The 23,410-nt window shown below is 38.0% G+C and overlaps 1 protein-coding gene across 1 annotated transcript; it reads left to right on the forward strand.

Annotated features, from left to right (window-relative positions):
* Nucleotides 1–18,182: 18,182 nt before the first annotated feature.
* On the forward strand, nt 18,183–22,765 carry LOC139861876 (acetylornithine deacetylase). Its single transcript, XM_071850402.1, has 9 exons — nt 18,183–18,616; nt 19,692–19,936; nt 20,285–20,393; nt 20,553–20,691; nt 20,771–20,846; nt 20,940–21,062; nt 21,675–21,828; nt 21,925–21,958; nt 22,303–22,765. Exons 1-9 carry the CDS (start codon nt 18,221–18,223, stop codon nt 22,404–22,406), a joined length of 1,380 nt encoding a protein of 459 aa, XP_071706503.1. The 5' UTR covers nt 18,183–18,220; the 3' UTR covers nt 22,407–22,765.
* Nucleotides 22,766–23,410: the final 645 nt, after the last annotated feature.

Below are 23,410 nucleotides of genomic sequence, written 5' to 3' on the forward strand. Positions count from 1 at the left end.
ATGTTCCCGAAGCAATGCGCATGGCGCATACTCTCCTGAATCAAATCATCCTTGACGAGCCGGAGAAGGCTAAGTTTGAAGCCGGTAGTAGTGAAAAGAGGAAATGGGACAACAACCATAACAACCACAACAACCACAACAACAATAACAACAACAGGGGTAGAAACTATGATCAAAACCCGGCGAAGCGACATGAAGGGTTCAGGCAAAACAACAACAACCCCAACCCCAACAACAACAACTCCAACCCGAACTACAAAGGCACGCTACCACAATGCAAGAGGTGCTACAAGCACCACACCGGGTATTGTAATGCTGTTTGTGAGAAGTGCAAGAAGAGCGGGCACATCGGTAGAGACTGCAAGACTACCACAATGATGGGGAGGCCGAACACCAACGGGCCGAAAAAGTGCTACGAATGCGGGCAGACGGGCCATTTCAGAAACGAGTGCCCGAACAAACAAAAGGATGGCGGACCACCGCGTGCTAGAGCTTTTAATGTTAATGCAAGGGATGCACGCGATAACCCCGACTTGGTGACAGGTATATTCAAAATCAACAATCTTTTAGCTTATGTCTTGTTTGATACTGGTGCGGATAGAAGTTATGTATGTAGACATTTTTGCGATAAGATTAATTGGTCATTAGTCCCGTTAAAAGAAAGTATGCTTGTCGAGGTCGCCAATGGAAAACTTGAAAAGGTTGACCCTATTAGTCGTGGAGCTATTATCAACATAGCTGGTGCAGATTTCGAAATTGATTTGATACCTATCAAACTGGGAAGCTTTGACGTGATCGTTGGTATGGATTGGTTGAGCAAGATAAAGGCCGATATTATCTATGGAGATAAAGCACTTCGCATACCACAAGGAGATGGCGAACCACTGGTTATCTATGGAGAGAGATGTACCTCGAAGTTGAACCTCATTAGTTGCGTGAAAGCGCAAAAGATTATGAAGAAGGGATGTTTTGCTGTCCTAGCACATGTGAAAGCGGTAGAAACTGAGGTGAAGAGCGTGAATGACGTTTGAATTGTGAACGAATTTTCTGATGTCTTCCCAGAAGAATTGCCTGGATTACCACCGCCGAGAGCCGTAGAATTTCAGATTGATTTAGTACCAGGAGCTGCACCTGTAGCTCGCGCACCTTATAGACTCGCACCTTCCGAGATGCAAGAATTACAGAATCAGCTACAAGAGCTGTTAGATCGAGGGTTTATCCAACCAAGTTTCTCGCCTTGGGGCGCACCGGTTCTGTTTGTGAAGAAGAAGGATGGATCCTTTCGTATGTGTATCGACTACCGTGAGCTCAACAAATTGACTATCAAGAATCGGTATCCTCTTCCACGAATTGACGATCTTTTTGATCAACTACAAGGATCGAGCGTTTATTCAAAGATCGATTTGCGATCCGGATATCACCAGCTGAGGGTGAAGGAAAGTGACGTGATGAAAACTGTATTCAGGACCCGTTATGGTCATTATGAGTTCCTCGTGATGCCATTCGGTTTGACAAATGCACCTGCCGTGTTCATGGACCTCATGAATCGTGTCTGCAAGCCTTACTTGGACAAGTTTATTATCGTCTTCATAGATGATATCCTCATCTACTCTAAGAGCGAAGAAGAACATGAGCAACACCTCCGACTAGTACTTGAACTCCTGAGACAAGAACAACTTTATGCCAAATTCTCCAAGTGTGAATTTTGGTTGAAGGAAGTACAGTTTCTGGGTCATGTTGTGAGCGACCAGGGTATCAAAGTTGATCCCGCCAAGATTGAAGCCATCAGCAAGTGGGAGACCCCCACTACTCCAACGCATATTCGCCAATTCCTAGGTCTCGCCGGTTATTATCGAAGGTTTATCGAAGGATTTTCTCTGATTGCGCGTCCTTTGACCGCGCTGACTCACAAAGGGAAGAAGTTCATTTGGGAACCCGCACACGAATCAGCATTCCAAACTTTGAAGAAGAAGTTAACCTCCGCACCTATTCTATCGCTTCCCGAAGGCAGTGACGATTTCGTTGTTTATTGTGATGCATCGAAGAGTGGTGGTTTTGGTTGTGTACTGATGCAACGATCAAAGGTTATTGCCTATGCCTCCCGCCAATTGAAGATTTACGAGCGGAACTACACTACGCATGATCTTGAACTTGGAGCCGTTGTCTTTGCACTCAAATTGTGGAGACATTATTTGTATGGAACTAAGAGCACTATTTTCACCGATCACAAGAGTCTCCAGCACATCTTTGATCAGAAGCAACTGAATATGAGACAGCGTCGCTGGATCGAGACGCTCAACGACTACGATTGTGAACTCCGTTATCACCCTGGCAAGGCCAATGTTGTAGCTGACGCTTTAAGCCGAAAGGAGAGGACGGCACCTTTTCGTGTTAGGGCTCTGAACATCACCATCCATTCAAACCTCAACAGCCAGATCAGAGTAGCCCAAGATGAGGCTCTCAAGGAGGAGAACATATCTCACGAACATTTGAACATACTTGTCTCTCGATTCGAGGTTAGGGAGTCTGGACTCCGATGTTATGCCGGAAGAATTTGGGTACCTCTTTATGGAGATCTACGGAACTTGATACTTGATGAAGCATACAAGTCGAGATATTCGATTCATCCTGGAGCGGGTAAAATGTACCACGACCTTAAAGAACAGTATTGGTGGCCGAATCTTAAGAAGGACGTTGCAACTTATGTTGGGAAGTGTTTGACTTGTTCGAAAGTTAAGGCCGAACATCAGAGGCCTTCTGGGTTACTTCAACAGCCGGAAATCCCACAATAGAAGTGGGAAAGGATCACAATGGATTTCATTACTAAGCTACCAAAGACGGTGGGCGGATACGATACTATTTGGGTTATTGTTGACTGCCTTACCAAATCTGCACACTTTCTAGCGATGAAGGAAACTGATACAATGGAGAGACTTGCTCAATTATACATCAAGGAGGTTGTATCACGACACGGTGTACCTTTATCGATCATCTCCGATCGCGATCCCCGTTTTGCTTCTAGATTTTGGCGTTCTTTGCAAGAAGCCATGGGAACTCGTCTTGACATGAGTACTGCTTATCATCCTCAGACTGACGGGCAAAGTGAACGAACGATTCAGACCTTGGAGGACATGTTGCGTGCATGTGTCATTGATTTTGGAAAGGCCTGGGAAAGACATTTGCCACTCGTCGAATTCTCGTACAACAACAGTTATCACTCTAGCATTAATGCTGCACCTTTTGAAGCATTGTATGGTCGTAAGTGCCGATCTCCTATTTGTTGGGCTGAAGTGGGCGAAAAGCAAATCACCGGACCCGAGGTAGTCCACGAAACCACGGAGAAGATTACTCAGATTCAAGCTAGACTTAAGACTGCCCGTGATCGTCAAAAGAGTTATGCCGATCTTAAACGTAAAGACTTTGAATTCAACGTTGGTGATCGTGTAATGTTAAAGGTTGCACCTTGGAAAGGTGTGATCCGTTTTGGAAAACGTGGAAAGTTGAACCCACGATACATTGGTCCTTTCGAGATCTTGGAACGTGTTGGACCAGTTGCATACCGTTTGGATCTACCAGCACAATTGAGCTCATTTCATCCTACCTTCCATGTATCGAACTTGAAGAAGTGTCTTGCTGCACCCGAACTTATCATACCATTGGAAGAACTTACTATTGACGACAAACTCCACTTTGTGGAGGAACCTGTTGAAATTATGGATCGTGAGATCAAAACTTTGAAACGCAACAAGATTCTGATTGTACAAGTACGATGGAATGCCAAACGAGGACCTGAGTTTACTTGGGAGCGAGAGGATCAAATGATGCGAAAGTATCCTCACCTTTTCCCGACTCCTCCATCTACTTCAGCTTAAATTTCGGGACGAAATTTTCTTTAACAGGTGGCTAATGTAATGACCCTAGAATTTCCAACGTTTATTTATTAATAATTATTATTATTAATACGTATGATTAAATGAATGTACGTTATTACATTTACATGTTGCTATGATTGCCCGAACTTGACTTTTAAGTGCCCGAAACGTCTTTGTGACACCTGGAACTTGCACGAATAATATTTTCAAGTATTATTTACATTCATGATTAAATTTATTAATCATTTTAATTAACTAAGGCTATTAGTTAGTTACTTGGGCTTTAATTGGTTTAACTTGTGATTTATTTGAACTTGAGCTTTGTTAGTGTAATGGACTCATGTTATTGGACTTCCAAGCCCACCCTACATTATTAGTGGACTTAATTAGCCCAACACTACTTGTAAGTATCAATTAGTTCATGAACTAGTTGGTTAAAGAAGACTTGGAATCTAGTTTCACACCTTCCCCATGCATGCACCCTTAATACCCATTTTTTGTAAGCTTTTCATCCAAGTATCTAACAAACAAACTTCTCCCTCCTAAAATCTGCAGCAAAACCGTGGACTTAGGGCCACCATATGGAGGTTTTGATTTCATTTTTACTTTACTACTTCATTACTTGTAAACCTCATTCAAACACACACACATACTTGCAACTTCTTTCTCTCTTTTCTCTCTTGCTTTTCTCTCAAATCTAGTAAGTAGCAAGATAACTTTTCTCTCCTTTTTACTTCTAAAAACTGAATTCTACATCTTCATCATCATCATTCTTTTATTTAAATGTTACGTGTCTTTGATTTAAATCATGTTGTTGTTACTTACTTTGTAGTTTCTTGTTACTTAATTACTAGCTTTCAAGAATCAAACTTACTAGTTTGAATTCTTCATTATATCTTGTATTCATCAAGAACACAAGAACTAAACTTACTAGTTTATGTTCTACATATATTGTTTCAAAAGATATAAGTTCATTGTTGTTGAAATCATACTTGTAAGTCATGGAAGTAAACTTAAAGTTTACTTTACTTAAAGATCAACTTTGGTTGAATCTTTAAAGTATGAGCAACCCTTGAACTAATTACTTGTTTAATTAACTTGTTTCTTTATTTTATACACTTTAATTTCATGTAGTTTGTTTATATGGTCAAGTACTACAAGTTAGTCTTGATCTCATATCTCTTGAACAAATTAAGTTAACTTTGAAAGTTCAAGAACACACAAACAAGTTTTCTTTAAATAGAACTTTGGATCTAGACTTTTGAGTCTTGGATCTTCAAGATCAAACTAAGAACTATGTTCTACTACTTATGATCTTGATTAGTTAGTTTACTTTCAAGTTTGTAACTTGTTATTAGCTTTAAAGTCCATGTATGTGTTAGATCTAAGACCTTGATGCAACTTTGGTTCATCAAACTTCATACAACTCTTAAGTGAGTTGTGCTTCATGTCTTAGACTTGCACATGGGTTATGATGGTCAAGACTTGGTTAAGATGATGTAGATACATCAATGAGTTGTACACTTGAAGCTATATGCATCAAGGATGAGAACCATGATGAACATCAAGCACCAAGACCACCGGAACCCTTTTAAACTCACTGTTCTGTCCAAAACCTACTGACCTGATGATTCTGGAACAGACCAGTAGACCTGGGCTGTTCTAACCTTGATTTTTAGATATAACTTTTCGAGTAGATAACTTTTCATATAGGACTCGTCTTAATCCGAGTTACGGTTTAGGATTTATGGCCCTCCGATCGTTACTATGTCCTTTAACGTTGTGCAGAAATTTCTGACCTACTCGCACTTAGACCGTCGCCACGGTCAAACCAAGAGGAGTTTGCTTATGTAAATTTTACCACACTTAAGGGACTCATAGATGGAGCCATGGCCACTGGTCTCACCTTAATTCAGTAAGGGTAGAGGCCGTGGTGACTGACTGAAGTCAGACTTTGTTTTAAACTACTTTCATAAACGAAACCTACTTTACGCCTTTTTGTTTAATGATGATTGATGATGACCCTTAAGACCTTAATTACATACTTTTAAACCTATTAAGACGATTTACTGACTTAGTACTATTTGACTTAGGTTGAGGACTTCGGACCATTTACTTGCACACCTTTCCCGACTACTACTTTACCGCTACATATCATTGTGAGTTATAGCATTCCCTTTTTACTTTAACTTATTTTGGGAACTGAGAATACATGCGGATTTTATATTTTACATACTAGGCACGAGTACTTAAACTTTATATATGTGTGGGTTATATAACGGCAGAAACATTCCCTTTAGCTCGGTAACGTTTAATCATTGGTTTATGAACCGGTGAACGCGAATCTTAGATATGGATCCATAAGGTTTGACATCCCCACTCGGGCTAGTCGCGCTAGCAGTCAACGAGTGTTTAATACTTCGTAAACATACGCACTCGCCAAGTGTACTTTCAGGGGGTATTTTAAACGTTAAGTTAGTTACCAAGTGCCCACGGTTAACATTTACTTTATCATACTATTTTGAAACGCTCTTTGTAGCACTGAAATCTCGTGGCCTACCTTACATACTGTTATACTTAAACTATAGCTCACCAACCGTTGTGTTGACATTTTTAAGCATGTATTTCTCAGGTGCTTGAGGTTGCTTCCGCTGTGTACTAGTCGTGCTGTAGAACCCGCTGCTTAGAGTAGTCCACGCATGAACTACTTTACTTTGCATTCAAACATTCGTACTTTTGAACTATGACTTGTAACGACCATTGTGGTCACGTACACTTATTATTTGCTTCTACTTAGTGAAGCATGCTTTTGAAATGTAAAACATTTGATGTCGGTTATGACATCAGCTTTTTATCATGAATGCAACTTCTTTAATTACAGCATATAGTACTTAACCTTGTAATGATCCTGTTGTTGATGATTCGTACACGATGGTTTTGTACGGGGCATCACAGTTGTGACCAGTTTGTGACAAGGGTCCCAGAACAGGTTTGTTTATTTTATTTGGACCTCGTTTGGATTACCTAATCTTGTGCGAAAGATATCAGATAACTGGTAAATACCCGTGTGTGATGGGGTATTGTGTTTTAACACAAATAAGAGCTGGTGACCAGCTCCCTTCTTGAAGTTTCCTGATTTTTTCATTTCACTCTCTCTCACTAAACCTAACCTTACCATCTCAAACCCTAAATCATTTGATCTCGAATTGAAGCTTGATTTTGGTGTCAAAACGTTCCTTGTGTCATTGTGATTCTAACAAGGTAAGGTTTGTAAGATTTCATGATCAAATCTGTGATTAAATGGGTTTTTAAGTTAGTTTTTGTTAAAATGGGGTTTTGTGTAAAATTGGTTCAATTTGTTGTTGTTTGTGCATAAAAGTTGTGGGTTTATGTTTCTAAATGTCTAGTGTAAAAGATGTAACCAGTTTTGAGGTCAAAAACGTGTCCAAAGTCGAGATTTGGTGATTTTGGGTTGAAACTCGTCACTTTGCTGCTGTTGCAGCTGATGAACTACCTTCGGCCGATGGTCGTTGACCATCGACCGATGGTGAGGACGATCGGCCGATGGACGAGACCATCGACCGATGGTGTATGACTTCTGACCAGCTGGTGTAATTTTGACGATCGGCTGATTGGGGGAGACCATCGACCGATGGTGTGTTGACGATCGGCCGATGGATGGGACCATCAACCGATGGTCTTAGGCAATGAAATTTTTACTAAGTGTTGAATTATAGCTGTTATGCTGCCCGTTTGTATTTTGGTGTTCAGGATGTAAATTTTGAAAGTGCATAAGTGTTAAGCATGAAAATTTTAGCGGACGAATTTTTTTTTACTAATTTGCTATAATTTGCTGTCAGTGTGTCTAATCTTGATGGGAACACTATTCTAACTTAGTTTTTGCTGTTCTCAGGAGATAAGGATAAGGAGGAATCTCAGAAATAATAACTGAGCAGTTGCTGGTAATTGGTGAGTGGGTCTATCTCCGGATAGAGTTTAAGTAGCATATCATGCTACTGTGGTTGACTCTTTTACCATACATAGTGTAGAAATTGCCATGTTAGAATAATATAGTATGCCTGATGTTGTATGTGAATTATGTGTACACTGTGTGAATGGCACCAGTCGAGCCTAGGGAGACTAGGGACTCGAGACCGTGCTTAGGTGAGGTTAGAGTCCGTATGAGGTCAACCGTTCCTAGGGGAGGTTGGGTCCATAGGCTACTGATTGTGAAGTATAGTGTGAATGATGCACCCCCTGCATCTGGATAACTATACTGTGAATTGAGTAGCAGGGACTATCGGTAGACTCAGGCCCGATCAGCTGGGAGTCGTGTGCTCGTACAAGCCGCCGATCCTCGTATTGTCTTATTGTATGCTAGTTGGTAGTTAGCAAGTGTTGTTGTTAGTATATAGCTTGTGTGTGGCTTAAGCTATATCTGTTAGATAGATTCCATTCACTTAGCGGTGCGCTAATCCCCCACATATTCTCCCCTTGCAGGTTTAGGTACTGCTAGTCGGGATGGGTGCTGTTGCAGAAGACATGTTTGACAACCCAACTCTGATGTGGACTTTTGTATAAATAATGTTTTGTAATAACGTAATACCGTTGTGTAAACTTAAACGTAATTACACGGATTAATGTAATGACGTGACCTATACTGTGTTTATTAATAAAGTCTTCCGCTGTGTATTTTAAAAAAAAAAAATGACCGGTGTTACAAGTTGGTATCAGAGCATGGTTTGGCAGCAAGTGCGTGTACGTACTTTCTTCCCAAACCCTGAGGCAAGTCAAACATGTCTGTGGGAGTGGGGGCTAAGTGAAAATAGGATATACGTGTGTTAGTTGTGATTGAACTAACTGTTATCCACTAAGCTTTTGTGTAAGCTGTTTTGTAGCACATGTATGGCTGATAGAAACGCAACTGGCCCATCCAACCCCGAAACATTCAGAGCACCAGAAGAGGGTGTTGAGTCTGATGATGATCAGAGTAGTTACATCCTTCAGTTAGAAAGTAAGCTAAAAGAGGTTGAAGACAAAATTAATGAGCTTGAATTAGCAAGGCATTCTGGAAATGATGATACACCACCTGGATTCCCAACCGCGCAATCCCAAACGATACCTAATATGCACCAGAACCAGTTTCAGAATCAAATACCTAACCAATACTATATGCCACCGCAAAACACTTTTACGTACCAAAATCCCATGATGATGAACCCATACCAAATGCAAATGTTCCAACAACCTTACATGCAACCACCCAAAATGTGTACTTATAAGAACTTCCGTGATTGCAAACCCTCTGAGTTTTCTGGAAGTACTGATCCGACTGTAACTCTCAATTGGTTGCGAGAAATTGAAAGGGTATTTGAAGCGTGTCAGTGTGAAGCCGAGCTGAAAGTAACATATGCTAGTCGAATGTTGAAAGGGAGGGTTATGATTTGGTGGGATTCTTTGATTTCCAGTATACCAAAAGAGCAAGTGAGTATGATCACGTGGGAACAGTTTCATGGGAAGGTGTGTGAACAGTATTGTAATCCATTTGATATGAACCGAATCAAGACTGAGTTTCTTGAAATGAAGATGACACCTCAAATGACGATTTATGAGGTAGTAGAGAAGTATATAGATAAACTGAGGTTTGTGCAACAATGGGTGCCAGACGAAGCGTCTCGTATTGTAACATCCTCAATCGGGCCTAGATGTAAGATTACTATTTTGCCCTTAAGTTTGTATTGTGTTATTATATGCTTTTATTTTTATTTAATATTTATTATTAAATAATAATGTGGTTAGGACCAGTTTGTGACAAGGGTCACAGAACAGGTTTGTTTATTTAATTTGGACTTCGTTTGGGTTGCCAAATGATGTACTAAAGATATCAGATAACTGATAAATACCCGTGTGTTGTGATGTATGAGTTTTAAGACTCATAAGTGTTTGGTGGGAGGGTTATTCTTCCATTTTCTAGAAAATTCCCCAAACCCACCCGTTCACTCACCTCTTCATCCTATCAAACCCTAATCTTCAAATCAAGGTCTTGAGCTCAATTAATCATAGCTTCTTGTTCTCTGTGATTTCGTGATCATTTTAAGGTAAGCTTCTCATAGATTCATGTAGTGATTCTTGCTCAAATTGGGTTTTTGTGATAGTTTTTACAAAGTGGGTAATTTGGGTCAAAAGAGTTGAATTTGATGTTGTTTGAGTCCAAATCTTGTGGGTTTATGTTTCTTGATGTATAGTGTCTTAGATTTGGTCAGTTTTGAGGTAAAAATCGAGCTCTAGAGCAAGAATTGGATGAATTTGGGTGAAACCCGTCACTTTGGCTTCAGCTTCTGCAGATGAACACGGTCGGCCGAGTGTCTCGAGACACTCGACCGACTGACTCGACCATCGACCGAGTGAGTGAGACCCACGGCCGAGTGTGTCTGTGAAAGACCATCGACCGAGTGACTTGTCAATCTGCCGAGTGTGTGTAGACAATCGGCCGACTGTCTCTGACAGTCGACCGAGTGTCTTGGGCAGTGGAAATTTTACCAAGTGTTGATTTCTAGCCGTTATGCTGCCCGTTTGTATTTTGAGATTTTGATGAAAATTTCAAAAGTGCACAAGTGTTAAACAGAAAAATTTTAGCGGACAGATTTTCTGACAAAATTTCTATATTTGTGTTATTTGGTGTTTATGGACATAAACTAACTCGTGTATATGTATTTCTTAGGAGAAAAGGAGAAAGAGAAGGTTCAGTGATTAGATAGCTGAACACCTTCTCGTTTGCTGGTAATCGGTGAGTGGGACTAACTGTGGAATTTAGTATAGAGTAGCATGTTATATTATGACTGCCATGCTAGTTAGTTGTACTTATTGATACAGTTAGTTAGTTTATTGTGATGACTGCATGTTAGTTGATGCTTGTCTGCTGGAGCCCAGTGCGTCCCTATTGTGTGGTAGCCTCGGTAGGAGAGATCAACCTGCGGGTTGGGTTCCTCTGTGGTAGCCTAGACAGCTGTGGTGTATATATATGTGAATGACGTGTCCGTTGCGTGTGGATTATGTATATACATACGGTGGTGGAGGAACTTCTGGTAAGCCCCAGCCCGATCAACTGGTGGTTAATGGTTTGGCCGAGCCGCCAGAGTCTCTGTAGACGGCACTTGGGTGATGTCTGTGTGTTAGCTCTTTATGACATGATTAGTATAACTGTTCTGTATACTATTGCCTGTGGTTAGTCGTACTCACTTAGCTTCGTGCTAATTCCCCTCCATCTCCTCCCTGCAGGTTATTAGCTTTTGTAGAGATGATGCTTTTAGGGAGAAGACGGGGCATGCTGATGTTATGTTTGACAGGAGCCAACTCTGATGTGTCTTTTCCTATAAAACTAAACTTTTGTTGAAACGTCACGTGACACCAAATGTATTAGTTAAATGCTAGCTGTCAACTGTTTTGGTTATGTAATTATGATATGTTTATATTATTATAATGGTTTAATTAACGTTAATGCTTCCGCCACGTATTTATAAAAAAAAAAAAAAAAAAATCAGCGGTGTCACACGTATCCAGCATTTTGTTAATATAATTCTGCCAGAGTACCGAACTTTCGTTAGAACAGCTACATCATTGTCTCAAGCTGTTGTGATGGCTAAGATGGTAGAAAGTGATGTTCAGGCTGCCAGGAATAGAATGTTTGGTAATGTGCTACAACAAGGTGGGCAAGTATCTGGTCAATCAGGATCTAAATCCAAGAAGTCTAGTGGGTTTAAATCGAAGGGTAAAAGTGGTCAGAGTAGTTCTGGGTCTGGATCAGGTAAAGGGAATTGGTGTCACACGTATCGATCTTCTCACAGTGGTCAGTGTTCTGAGGCTACAAGAAGATGCTTAAAGTGTGGTGTTATTGGGCATGAGTCTTCAGCATGTCCGTATCTGAATAGTGTATGTTGGAGTTGTCACAAACCAGGGCATCGTGCAGTTAGTTGTCCGTCGAAGAGTGGTAGTTTCGGGGCAGGGTCAGGGGCGCGTTCGGCATCAGCCGGAGGGTCAACTGCCTCGAGTGGGCAGAAGAGGAAGAACCCTCCAACAGCAGAGGCTAGAGCTTTTCAGATGTCAGTTGAGAATGCCGTGGCAACCGACAAAGTGATCACCGGTATGTTTCTAATCAACTCAATACCTGCTCGCGTATTGTTTGATTGTGGTGCCAATAGATGTTTTATGTCCCTATATTTCTGTGCTAAGTTGAAATTACCAGTTACTGTGTTACCCAAGCCGGTTAGTGTAGAAGTAGTCGATGGTAAGATCACACCCGTCACAACATATGTGTCTGGGGTTTGTATAGAGATTGAAGGGAAGTCTTTCCCGGTGACTTGTTTAGTGTTACCTATTCCTAGCTTTAATGTAGTATTAGGAATGGATTGGTTGAGCTCGCTTAGGGCTTTTATTAAGTGTGATAGGAAAATTATTACCTTTCGTTCGACCGATGGAACCCGTGTTGTGGCCCGAGGGGAGCGGGGTGGGTATAATCTTCCGTTGATAACCATGATGAAAGCGAAAAAGTCGATGGCCAAGGGCTGTGAATCATTTCTTGCGTATGTGATTGATGCGAAGAAAGAAAAGAGAACAGTGGCCGATATTCTGATAGTATCAGAATTTCCCGAAGTGTTCCCAGATGAGTTACCAGGTCTGCCGCCGGTAAAGGAAGTCGAATATAAGATTGAGTTGGTTCCTGGAACAACTCCAGTTGCAAAAGCTCCATACCGATTAGCGCCATCTGAAATCCGTGAAATGATGTCACAGATTCAAGAGTTATTAGATCGTGGGTTTATTCGACCGAGTTCTTCACCGTGGGGTGCTCCGGTATTGTTTGTTAAAAAGAAAGATGGGTCAATGCGTATGTGTATTGATTATCGTGAATTGAACAAAAGAACAGTGAAGAATAAGTATCCGTTACCTCGAATAGATGATTTGTTCGATCAGTTACAGGGTGCTTCATTCTTTTCTAAGATAGACTTACGATCCGGGTATCATCAGGTTCGTGTTGCTGAATCAGATATACCGAAAACAGCGTTCAGAACAAGGTATGGTCATTATGAATTTCTTGTCATGCCGTTTGGGTTAACGAATGCACCAGCAGTCTTCATGGATTTAATGAATAGAGTGTGTCATCCGTTCTTAGATAAGTTTGTGATTGTGTTCATAGACGATATACTAGTGTATTCAAAAACAGAGAGCGAACATGCTGAACATCTGAGACAGGTTTTGAACTTGTTGAAACGTGAACAACTATTTGCAAAATTTTCAAAGTGTGAATTTTGGTTACGTGAAGTGCAGTTTTTGGGTCATGTGATTTGTGCTGAAGGTATAAAGGTTGATCCGATAAAGATAGAAGCGGTAATGAATTGGAATTCTCCAAAGACTCCAACTGAGATTAAGAGTTTTCTGGGATTAGCCGGTTATTATCGCAGATTTATCAAGGATTTCTCTAAAATAGCGAGTCCGTTGACTAAGTTGACTCGTAAAGATGTAGCCTTTCGATGGACTGATGAACAGGAAAAGGCTTTTCAGATTTTAAAACAGCTACTGTGTCAGACACCAGTGTTAGCTTTACCAGAAGGTTCAGACGACTTCGTGATATATTGTGATGCGTCATATGCTGGGTTGGGTTGTGTATTAATGCAAAGAGATAAAGTAATCGCTTACGCCTCGCGACAGTTGAAAGTTCATGAGAAGAATTATCCAGTGCATGATCTTGAAATGGCTGCAGTAGTGTTTGCTTTGAAACTGTGGAGATACTATTTGTATGAAACCCATTGTGTTATATGTACAGATCACAAGAGTTTGCAGTATATCTTCTCACAGAAAGAATTGAATATGCGTCAGAGACGATGGCAAGAGTTGATCAAAGATTACGATTGTGACATTAAATACCATCCGGGTAAGGCAAATGTGGTTGTAGATGCGCTAAGTCGTAAAAAGTCAAGTGAAAATGTGAAATTCCTTCGTTTGAATATAACTTCAGATTTGATTAACAACTTAAGAACCATTCAGGCCTGTGCTTTGGAGGACGAACATATTAAATCTGAACAAATGACCAAACGAAAAGTGGACTTAATTGATGACTCACGTGGACTAAAGACCTTAAACAATCGTGTTTGGGTGCCTAAGCTTGGAGATTTAAGGGATTTATTTATGACAAAAGCTCACAAATCCAGATTGACAGTACATCCGGGTAGTAATAAGATGTATCATGATTTGAAAACAGTGTATTGGTGGCCAACAATGAAATCAGATATCGCCCGTAATGTCGAAAAGTGTCATATATGTGCTCAAGTGAAGGCAGAACATCAGAAACCTTATGGTTCGTTACATCAGTTACAGATTAGGTAAACGTAGTAAGTTAGCACCAAGATTTATTGGTCCATTTCAGATCAGTGAAGTGTTGAATGATCAGACTGTGGTGTTAGATCTTCCGCCAGAGTTAGCTGGTATTCATAATACATTTAACGTGTGTTATCTTCGTAAGTGTAAAGTAGATGATGAAACGCAACTCCTTCCTTTATAAGATTTAAGGGTCGATTTGAATAAGAAATTGGTGAAAGAGCCGGTCCGTGTAGTTGACCGAAAGGTGACTAAGTTGAGAAATAAAGAGATACCGATGGTATTGATCGAGTGGAAACACAGCTTGGGTTGTAATCTTACGTGGGAGACAGAAGAGTTGATGAGGACTCGCTACCCTCATTTGTTTGACCAAGACCAGATTCCGAGGACGGAATCTCCTTAAGGGGGTCTATCTCCGGATAGAGTTTAAGTAGCATATCATGCTACCGTGGTTGACTCTTTTACCATACATAGTGTAGAAATTGCCATGTTAGAATAATATAGTATGCCTGATGTTGTATGTGAATTATGTGTACACTGTGTGAATGGCACTAGTCGGGCCTAGGGAGACTGGGGACTCGAGACCGTGCTTAGGTGAGGTTAGAGTCCGTATGAGGTCAACCGTGCCTAGGGGAGGTTGGGTCCATAGGCTACTGATTGTGAAGTATAGTGTGAATGATGCACCCCCTGCATCTGGATAACTATCCTGTGAATTGAGTAGCAGGGACTATCGGTAGACTCAGGCCCGATCAGCTGGGAGTCGTGTGCTCGTACAAGCCGCCGATCCTCGTATTGTCTTATTGTATGCTAGTTGGTAGTTAGCAAGTGTTGTTGTTAGTATATAGCTTGTGTGTGGCTTAAGTTATATCTGTTAGATAGATTCCATTCACTTAGCGGTGCGCTAATCCCCCACACATTCTCCCCTTGCAGGTTTAGGTACTGCTAGTCGGGATGGGTGCTGTTGCAGAAGACATGTTTGACAACCCAACTCTGATGTGAACTTTTGTATAAATAATGTTTTGTAATAACGTAACACCGTTGTGTAAACTTAAACGTAATTACACGGATTAATGTAATGACGTGACCTATACTGTGTTTATTAATAAAGTCTTTCGCTGTGTATTTAAAAAAAAAAAATAATAAAAATGGCCGGTGTTACAATTACATTAAAGCGTATGAAGTCTTTGCACTAGTAAGAGTCAGTGTATCCACGTATCACAAATCTTCTAGCAACTACAAGCTACACATTTTTTTGCCCTTCAAACCCGAACAACTAGACCCTACAAACAAAACACAAACACTACATGAGTAATCGATAAGCTTAGTGAACACACAAATAAGTAAATGGCGATAAACTACAATTGAACGATGAATGTAAACATATAACATCACTTAATATATACAACTAATGGATCTATAGTCAACTACAAATGTAGCAATTGCACAAGGCAATTAACCACCTACAAGAACTACCCTTGGCTAGCATATTGGCCTCGGCCAATCTACACTACAATGTGGGGATTCGTTCCCAAAATCATACGTCGCTACTTGCACGAATGAAAATCAATTACGTACGAATCATTTACCCACCCATGTACTCACCTTGCAAAAGCTTCCAGAAAATGAAAACACGAAAACAAACACTTCCTTAGCAATCTACAACTTGACAATAACAATACATATAATACTCACTAAACGTTCTTCTAATTTTGTTTCTTCGGTTTAATCAAAGAAGTGTGACGCTACATACTTCCCTTCATACAAAACTTCATACTAGACACTTCTTTTGCCCAATACCTACGTTGACACTATAAAACTTTCGACTTCAAATATGTTTCTAACACAATATCTACTACACAAATAATTTCCTTCGAGTTTCTTGAACACTTTTCAAATAAACTTCACTACCATTTACCAAATTAATCAATAAACATCAGCTTACAATAATTAAGTTTGTGAATCAATCATCTTTTAACACGTGATTGACTATTACTCTTCATCAAGTCATAATCTAACTAAATCGTAACATCTAACCACATAATTAGAACTTCATGACCAGAAACACATTTCTTAAACTTTTAACTTCTTTTACATACACTTATTGCCCCAAAATCACCCAAAATCTACAAAACTCTAAATTATCTAAACTCAAGAATTAGGGCGTCCTTTCTAAAAAGGGTGAAGATGAAGATGATAGTGAGGATGTACGGATATAGATTAACTTTCTTCTTAATGAGTAGCACTCCAAGTCACCATCCACTACAAATTAGCTTGAAATTCTTCAAAACCCTAGATTCTTCTCTATGTAGCTTCTCTCGCTAAAAGAGAATGTTTCATGAAAGTTCTTGATGAAAAATGACCCAAAAAAAATTAGATTTTAGAGATTAAATCCGGGTTTAACTAAATTTACAATCCCTCAAATTTTGATATAAAAACAAAATATGCCCTGTCAGCCCAGATGCGGCGCATCCGGTAGATGCGGCACATCCGGTAGATGCGGCGCATCCGGTAGATGCGACACATCTGGCCCTCTTCTCAACATTTTATAAATTTGCGCTGCAAGTCCTTTTTTCTGACGAAGGGTAACAAACTGGAACAAAAGTCACTTTATCTCAACACCCAATCCTACGAACATAAGATATTAATAAATAAAATTATAATAATAATAATAAAATTAATATATCGTGGATTGTTACAAAAATATACTTCTCATAATGCTAAAGTTTTAAATGAAATCGCTATAATCATAAATGATGTGTGTAGAAAAATACTTCTTTTTAAACTTAGTGAAATCTTGTATGTAGAACATTATTTACACATGTATTGTTGTTACCCTTGTTAATGACAACGATCAAAATGAATATGATTATTGAAAATACATTATCGTATAATTAGAAAGTCTTACTCATTTTGTGTTTGAATTTAATAATGTATTTTCAAAATGATTTTCATGAGTTTTTAAGGTTTTGATATTAAAGGGATGGGCTAAAGAAGATGATATATAAATGACTATTATACCATCCGCAGGGCGCATGATCCAACTTAATGAGTTAATTAACCATCATTAGTGGTAGAGATTAAAAAATGAGAATATAAGTAAGAACCAATCAACGTTAAACAAAGAGCGTGGTGTACCCACGGTTTTTGCGCGACGGATCTTATGGCAGAGTTTTAGCTATACTAGTGTGACATTCACATTTTGTTTAAAAAGTTTATTTTGAAGAAAAAGAAAGAAAGCGATAAAAAATGTGTTACAATTGATACAAATCAACCCACGTCCCATGACAAGATTATACAACTTTTTTATACTTAAAATTGAAGCATACCATATTACATTGATTAGACACAAACAAAATACCAAACAAACCGTACACACAATTGAAACATCCATAGATATATCCTCAAACTGCACTAACTAAAAAAGTCATCAAAAAGATACGTCAACTTGTAAATGATGGTGAAAATGTGTGACTTTTGGAATGAGTCGTGAAGACAAATCGTTTTAAAGCACCAGTAACTTCGATCAAAGATCTCACCCAATGCTTGCACACAAAGTTGGGGGCGGAACTCAAATCCAGAAAGAATAAGATAAGTTAAAGTCCACAACTCTTAAAACCCGACGAAGATGAACATGCAAAAAAGAACTTCCACTCGATTTGAAACTTCAATAGATCATAACGTAAAGACAAAACAGATTAAATGATTATATGATCGTTAAACAACAGAAACAAACATATTAACAAACATATTGAGTACGCTAAGGCCTAAACCTAACTTATTCACATGATCATATAAACATTTATTTGTATTTGTATATTGTGAGTCTTTTTTTTTTAAATCATATTTCGGTGCCAAATTATTTTATATAATATAAATATATAATATACTTAATTAATATTTTTATATATTTTTTTTTATTATTTTTGGATATCTGGATACGGAGACTATCACTTTTTATTGAAGTACACTTTTTGATTTATATGTGCAACATAAAATTAAATCTTAGTCACAAAGTTCATCAACCAAACAACTCCGTGCTCTCTGAAATGGCTTCTTCCGCCGTAAAACAAACACTGGGAGACCTAAACAAAGATTCATTCGTCACCCTTCTCACAAAACTCATCGGAGAATCAAAATACGTTCAAAACAACCCGCCGGAACTCATCCCTGAAGAAGACAGAATCGTTAATCATGTTCTTGATGTGCTTAAACCTTATAGCACAACAACTGGTGGTGGCCCACTGATCATAAATCATGTAACTTATAAACCAAAAAGAGGGAATCTCATTGTGGAATACCCAGGAACTGAAGACGGAAAGATTCTTTCTTTTGTTGGAATGCATATGGATGTTGTCACTGCTAATCCTTCTGAATGGGTTTGTTTCTTTCTTTCTTTTTTTCATAATTATTTTTGATTTTTTATATGAAATTTGATTTTAATTTGTGGGTTTTGTGTTGTAGATTGTGGGTGTTTTTGGGTTTCCGATTTAACGTGAATCTTGATGTCAAGTTTTAATTTTTTTCTAATATGTTGGAGTTATTATTATCAGTACGTTTTTTGTGCAATTTAAGTAATTGCGAGTATTAGACCTTTTAATCTGAGATTATGTTTTTGGTTGATCTATTGCAAATTTTAGTCAAGTAAACTGCAAGTTTTGAAAGTTATGTTAGAAGGTGTGTTAAACATTGATTTCTGATGATCTTTCATTGTGAATGTGATGATCAGATAGCTGTTTATAAAAGCACAATTCCTAATACTATTTGGCTTTTTATTGAATTAATTTTAAGTTTGATGTAAAAAGATTCCCTTCCTGGTAGTAATGGAGTATTCTATACTCATCAAGATGCATACTTTACACACTAGACCGCACCTAATCCAAGAAATATAAACTTGATGACGTGTACGGCTAGAAGCACGGATCGTTTTCTCATTGTTTTTAATTGTTAGTTATTAATATTATGATCTTCAAATTTAGTTGAAATTTGAGCATTGACTTTTGTTTTAGTTTGTGTTAAATCTATTGTAAATAGGATTCATTTAGCTAAAAACTGTGATCTTCTCTTACTGTATTAGTATTTCAAGATATATTATAATCTACTGTATGATATGATCTAATACAACATTATCTAATCCTGCTTAGACGGGGTATTGTTTAATCTAATATTATTGTTAAAACTATTAATAACTTAGTCACATATTATTTGTGGGCGTGTATGGATTTGTTTAATGAAGCTGGTTGTCTTATAATTGCAATGTAATGTAGTAATATCCAATTTCTGATAATTTCAAAGTGATAAAGTGATATTCATCATCTTATATTCTAATGTTTGGATTTAATGCTTTATTTATTCAAAATGATAATTCGACGCTATTAAGCAATCAAATATATAGTTCTTTTATACCGTTCTCAATGAAATTTTTAACTTGTTTTGTTTTGATATGGGACACAGGATTTTGATCCGTTTTCAATGAGCATTGATGGAGATAAGCTTCGTGGGCGTGGAACAACTGATTGTTTAGGACATGTTGCACTTGTTACGGAACTTATGAAACAACTAGGACAAACTAAGCCAAAACTTAAATCAACTGTGGTTGCTGTTTTTATAGCTAGTGAGGAGAACTCTTCGATCCCAGGAGTTGGTGTCGATGCACTTGTAAAGGATGGACTACTCGATAAGTTAAAGAACGGACCTTTGTAAGTATGCTTTCTCGTGTACTTATTTTGCCAATGTTTGATTGTTTTCAAATTTTAATTATTCAAGATATTAGTAAATAAATCAATCAAATAAAAAATTATGCATCTTTCTGTGAATAATGTAGGCGGTCAGTGGTTTATGCAATGGATAAACTGTTATGCAACCAATCATCCAAAATTAGTTACTTGACTCCAAATATTAGTGACTGATTATTGTGCCTTTAAGTTGAAATAGTCAGTTTCACATTAATTTAAACACTGCCTAAAGAACGAAACTGTTTATTTAAGCAGAACTTATTTATGATTAAGTGTTCATTGAAAAAAATTGTATCTTTATTGTTGAAACAGATATTGGATTGACACAGCTGATAAACAACCTTGCATTGGTACTGGTGGTATGATACCATGGAAGCTTCATGTAACGGGAAAGCTTTTTCACAGTGGACTAGCACACAAGGTATTTGAAATACAATAAGTTGAATTTTGTCACAATTATGTTATAAAATTGTTTTTAGTGAAGATATTGATGAAGGGATACTGAGCCTAACAATGATATTGCAATCTTAGATATTATTAATAAATGTCAATTCCACAACTTTGTATAAATACTTGGTAGGCTATCAACCCTTTTGAGCTAGCAATGGAGGCACTCAACGAGATCCAAACGAGGTTTTACAAAGATTTCCCTCCACATTCTGAAGAACAACGATATGGATTTGCAACACCTTCAACTATGAAACCCACTCAGTGGTCGTGTAAGTTATAAAAAATAATATTTTTTTTTATTCATAGTTTGGGAAATATGTAAAACATTTTAATCTATGATCATTTTAGACCCGGGAGGTGGGATCAATCAAATCCCGTTAGATTGCACGATATCGGGAGATGTCAGGTTGACCCCATTCTACAAGTAAGTTCATTTATCTTTCATTTCGTGTGCAAGATATGTTTTTTTTTTTTTTTTTTTAATCTTTTTTCAGTTAACATCCTAGTTACTTTTCAGCGTGCCGGATGTAATTAAGAAGCTAAAGGAATACGTGGAAGATTTAAATACAAATATAGAGAAGCTTCCTTGTAGGGGACCTGTTTCAAAATATGTCTTACCAGACGAGAACCTTAGAGGGAGGTATGTTGTTTCTTTTGTAATTTCAACCAGTGGTTGTTAAATGGGCAGATACGCACGCATATTGGGTTGACTCGAGCACTATTTGACCAAAATTCAAATTTTACGAATATTTCAAGTATGGAAAAAAATATTTTTTTATTGAATTCAAATATATAAAACCTTGTTGATTACAATGACAATGACTAGATGCATTTGACCCGTTTCTAAAAAGTTATGAGGTACCAGCAGGGCAAGTATTTTTTTTAATTCAGATGTACGTGGCCTATCCGGAACAGTCTGATCGTTTTCGAACCCTTCCCTGGCCACCTCAAGATTTGAACTTGAGACCTCTTGCAAGGATATCAGGGTCCCTACCACTGTGCTATCTTGTGATGACTGCAGTTGACCCGTTTCTATTTTAGCTAACCTCTTTATTTTACCCATCTGACATATTATAACCTGATTTGGCCCGTAGGTAAGTACTAGGTTGAAATAATCACCATTGTTTTTCAGTGTTATCATAGGCTGTTTCTAAACATTTTAAATTTGTTGTAATCACAGAGCAAACACACCAGTATTTATTGTATTTTTTATTTAATTGTTTAATTAACAATAAAGGTTTATTAATGGCAGAATTGAGATCTCATTTGATGAGGCGTCATCTGGAGTTGCTTGTAATCTTGATTCTCGTGGCTATCACGTATTGTGCAAAGCTACTTTAGAAGCCGTTGGTCATTGCAAACCATACTCGATTACAGGGACCTTGCCCCTTATACGGGAGCTGCAAGTACGAGACTTGCTTCAAGTTTTTTTCATATTATTATTTTACAGGTTTACTTCTTATTCTCAGTTTCTAACTCTGCAAACATTGTTTTATGAACAGGATGAAGGTTTTGATGTTCAAACTGCAGGCTATGGTATGCATTTTTTTCCTTACTGAACTTAAGAAACATATGCAGAATATGCTAATGTTAGCACATGATACTCATGCACCAATTTTTTTCCTAAATAAGACTTTTTAAAGTTATGTTGTTAGATCCCTAGTTGCTAAAAAAATTGTAGTTGGATTTATTTGTTTTGCAAGTTCTTGGGGACTACATTGGAATCTATACTATGTTCATCGGGTTGTTTTACATTTCAGAAAATCTCAAATTAATTTTTTATTTTTATTTTTTAATTTCTGTATGGGAGTCGATAGTTATGTCATTGATCCATGAAAATTTCATAATTTGAGACTTGTTATGTAAAATTGTTTGAGCAGGCTTGATGGCTACGTACCATGCGAAAAATGAGTACTGCCTTCTTTCGGACATGTGCCAAGGGTACCAGGTGTTCACAGGAATCATTGCGCAGCTAGAAGACTGATTTGTCTTTCGACTTCAGTATTAAGTTCACATGACATTATAGAAAATGATGCGAATGCACTTATAGTTTGGTAATAATCGCGTTCACTTTCTCTAATTTGAGCGTCGTTAATTGTGTGGCATGTGATGGATGGTTCATTTTAGATACTATTATATATATGAATGTTTGCCCTTTTCACTGTAAATTGTCTTTCAATCCTTCTGTGACATAAACTTGAACTTAAAAGTATAGACCTGTTCGAAATAAAGTTGAAGGCAAACAAAATGTTAACTTGCTAGTCGTTAAAGTTAACAAACTTGGTAGGTTAGATGGCGTAAAGTCGAAAACCTCATATGTTGATACAAAAAATGGTTTTGGACTAACTGCAATTTTTCCTTTTACAGCTATGTTGATACAAAATGTTTATGTTTATTTACGTCTACATTTTATATAAAGTAACAACCCACTTGATAGTTGATACTTTTACGTTATTACTTCTACTACGATATTACTTCCACGTCACTTTTTTCTTCCTACATATAATTTACTTTTTTTAGTGAGCTCGACTTGGTATATGATTTTGGGCTGTAAATAAGACTCGCGATCTACTCGAGCTCTGCTCGCTAAAGTCTTGATTCAAGTCGAGCGTAAATGAGTTCGAACTGGAGATTAAACATATCTTGGAAACTGTAAATAAGCGAGCTAGAACATCTTACTTCAAGCTTAAACGTGCGAGTCTTTTATTTATTTAGTATAATTACTAGTGAAATGACCCGTGAAATCACGGGTTTGTTTAAACGAAACAGTTTAATAATATGTTTTAGGTATTAAGTGAATGTAAATGCTAAAGTCATTTAGTTTAATGACCCGTGGAATCACAGATTCCGACTAAGAAACTTTGTCATAACAAATGAACTACATTTATTTTCCCACCACCTTGTTTCAAGTTTCATCACAATTATTATTTTTTTTGTCATAAAAGCTACATTACAACATTTTATTGAGACATGCATTTCGCATACATA

Source organism: Rutidosis leptorrhynchoides, chromosome 1 (assembly GCF_046630445.1).
Source record: "Rutidosis leptorrhynchoides isolate AG116_Rl617_1_P2 chromosome 1, CSIRO_AGI_Rlap_v1, whole genome shotgun sequence".
In the NCBI taxonomy this organism is placed as follows: domain Eukaryota; kingdom Viridiplantae; phylum Streptophyta; class Magnoliopsida; order Asterales; family Asteraceae; genus Rutidosis; species Rutidosis leptorrhynchoides.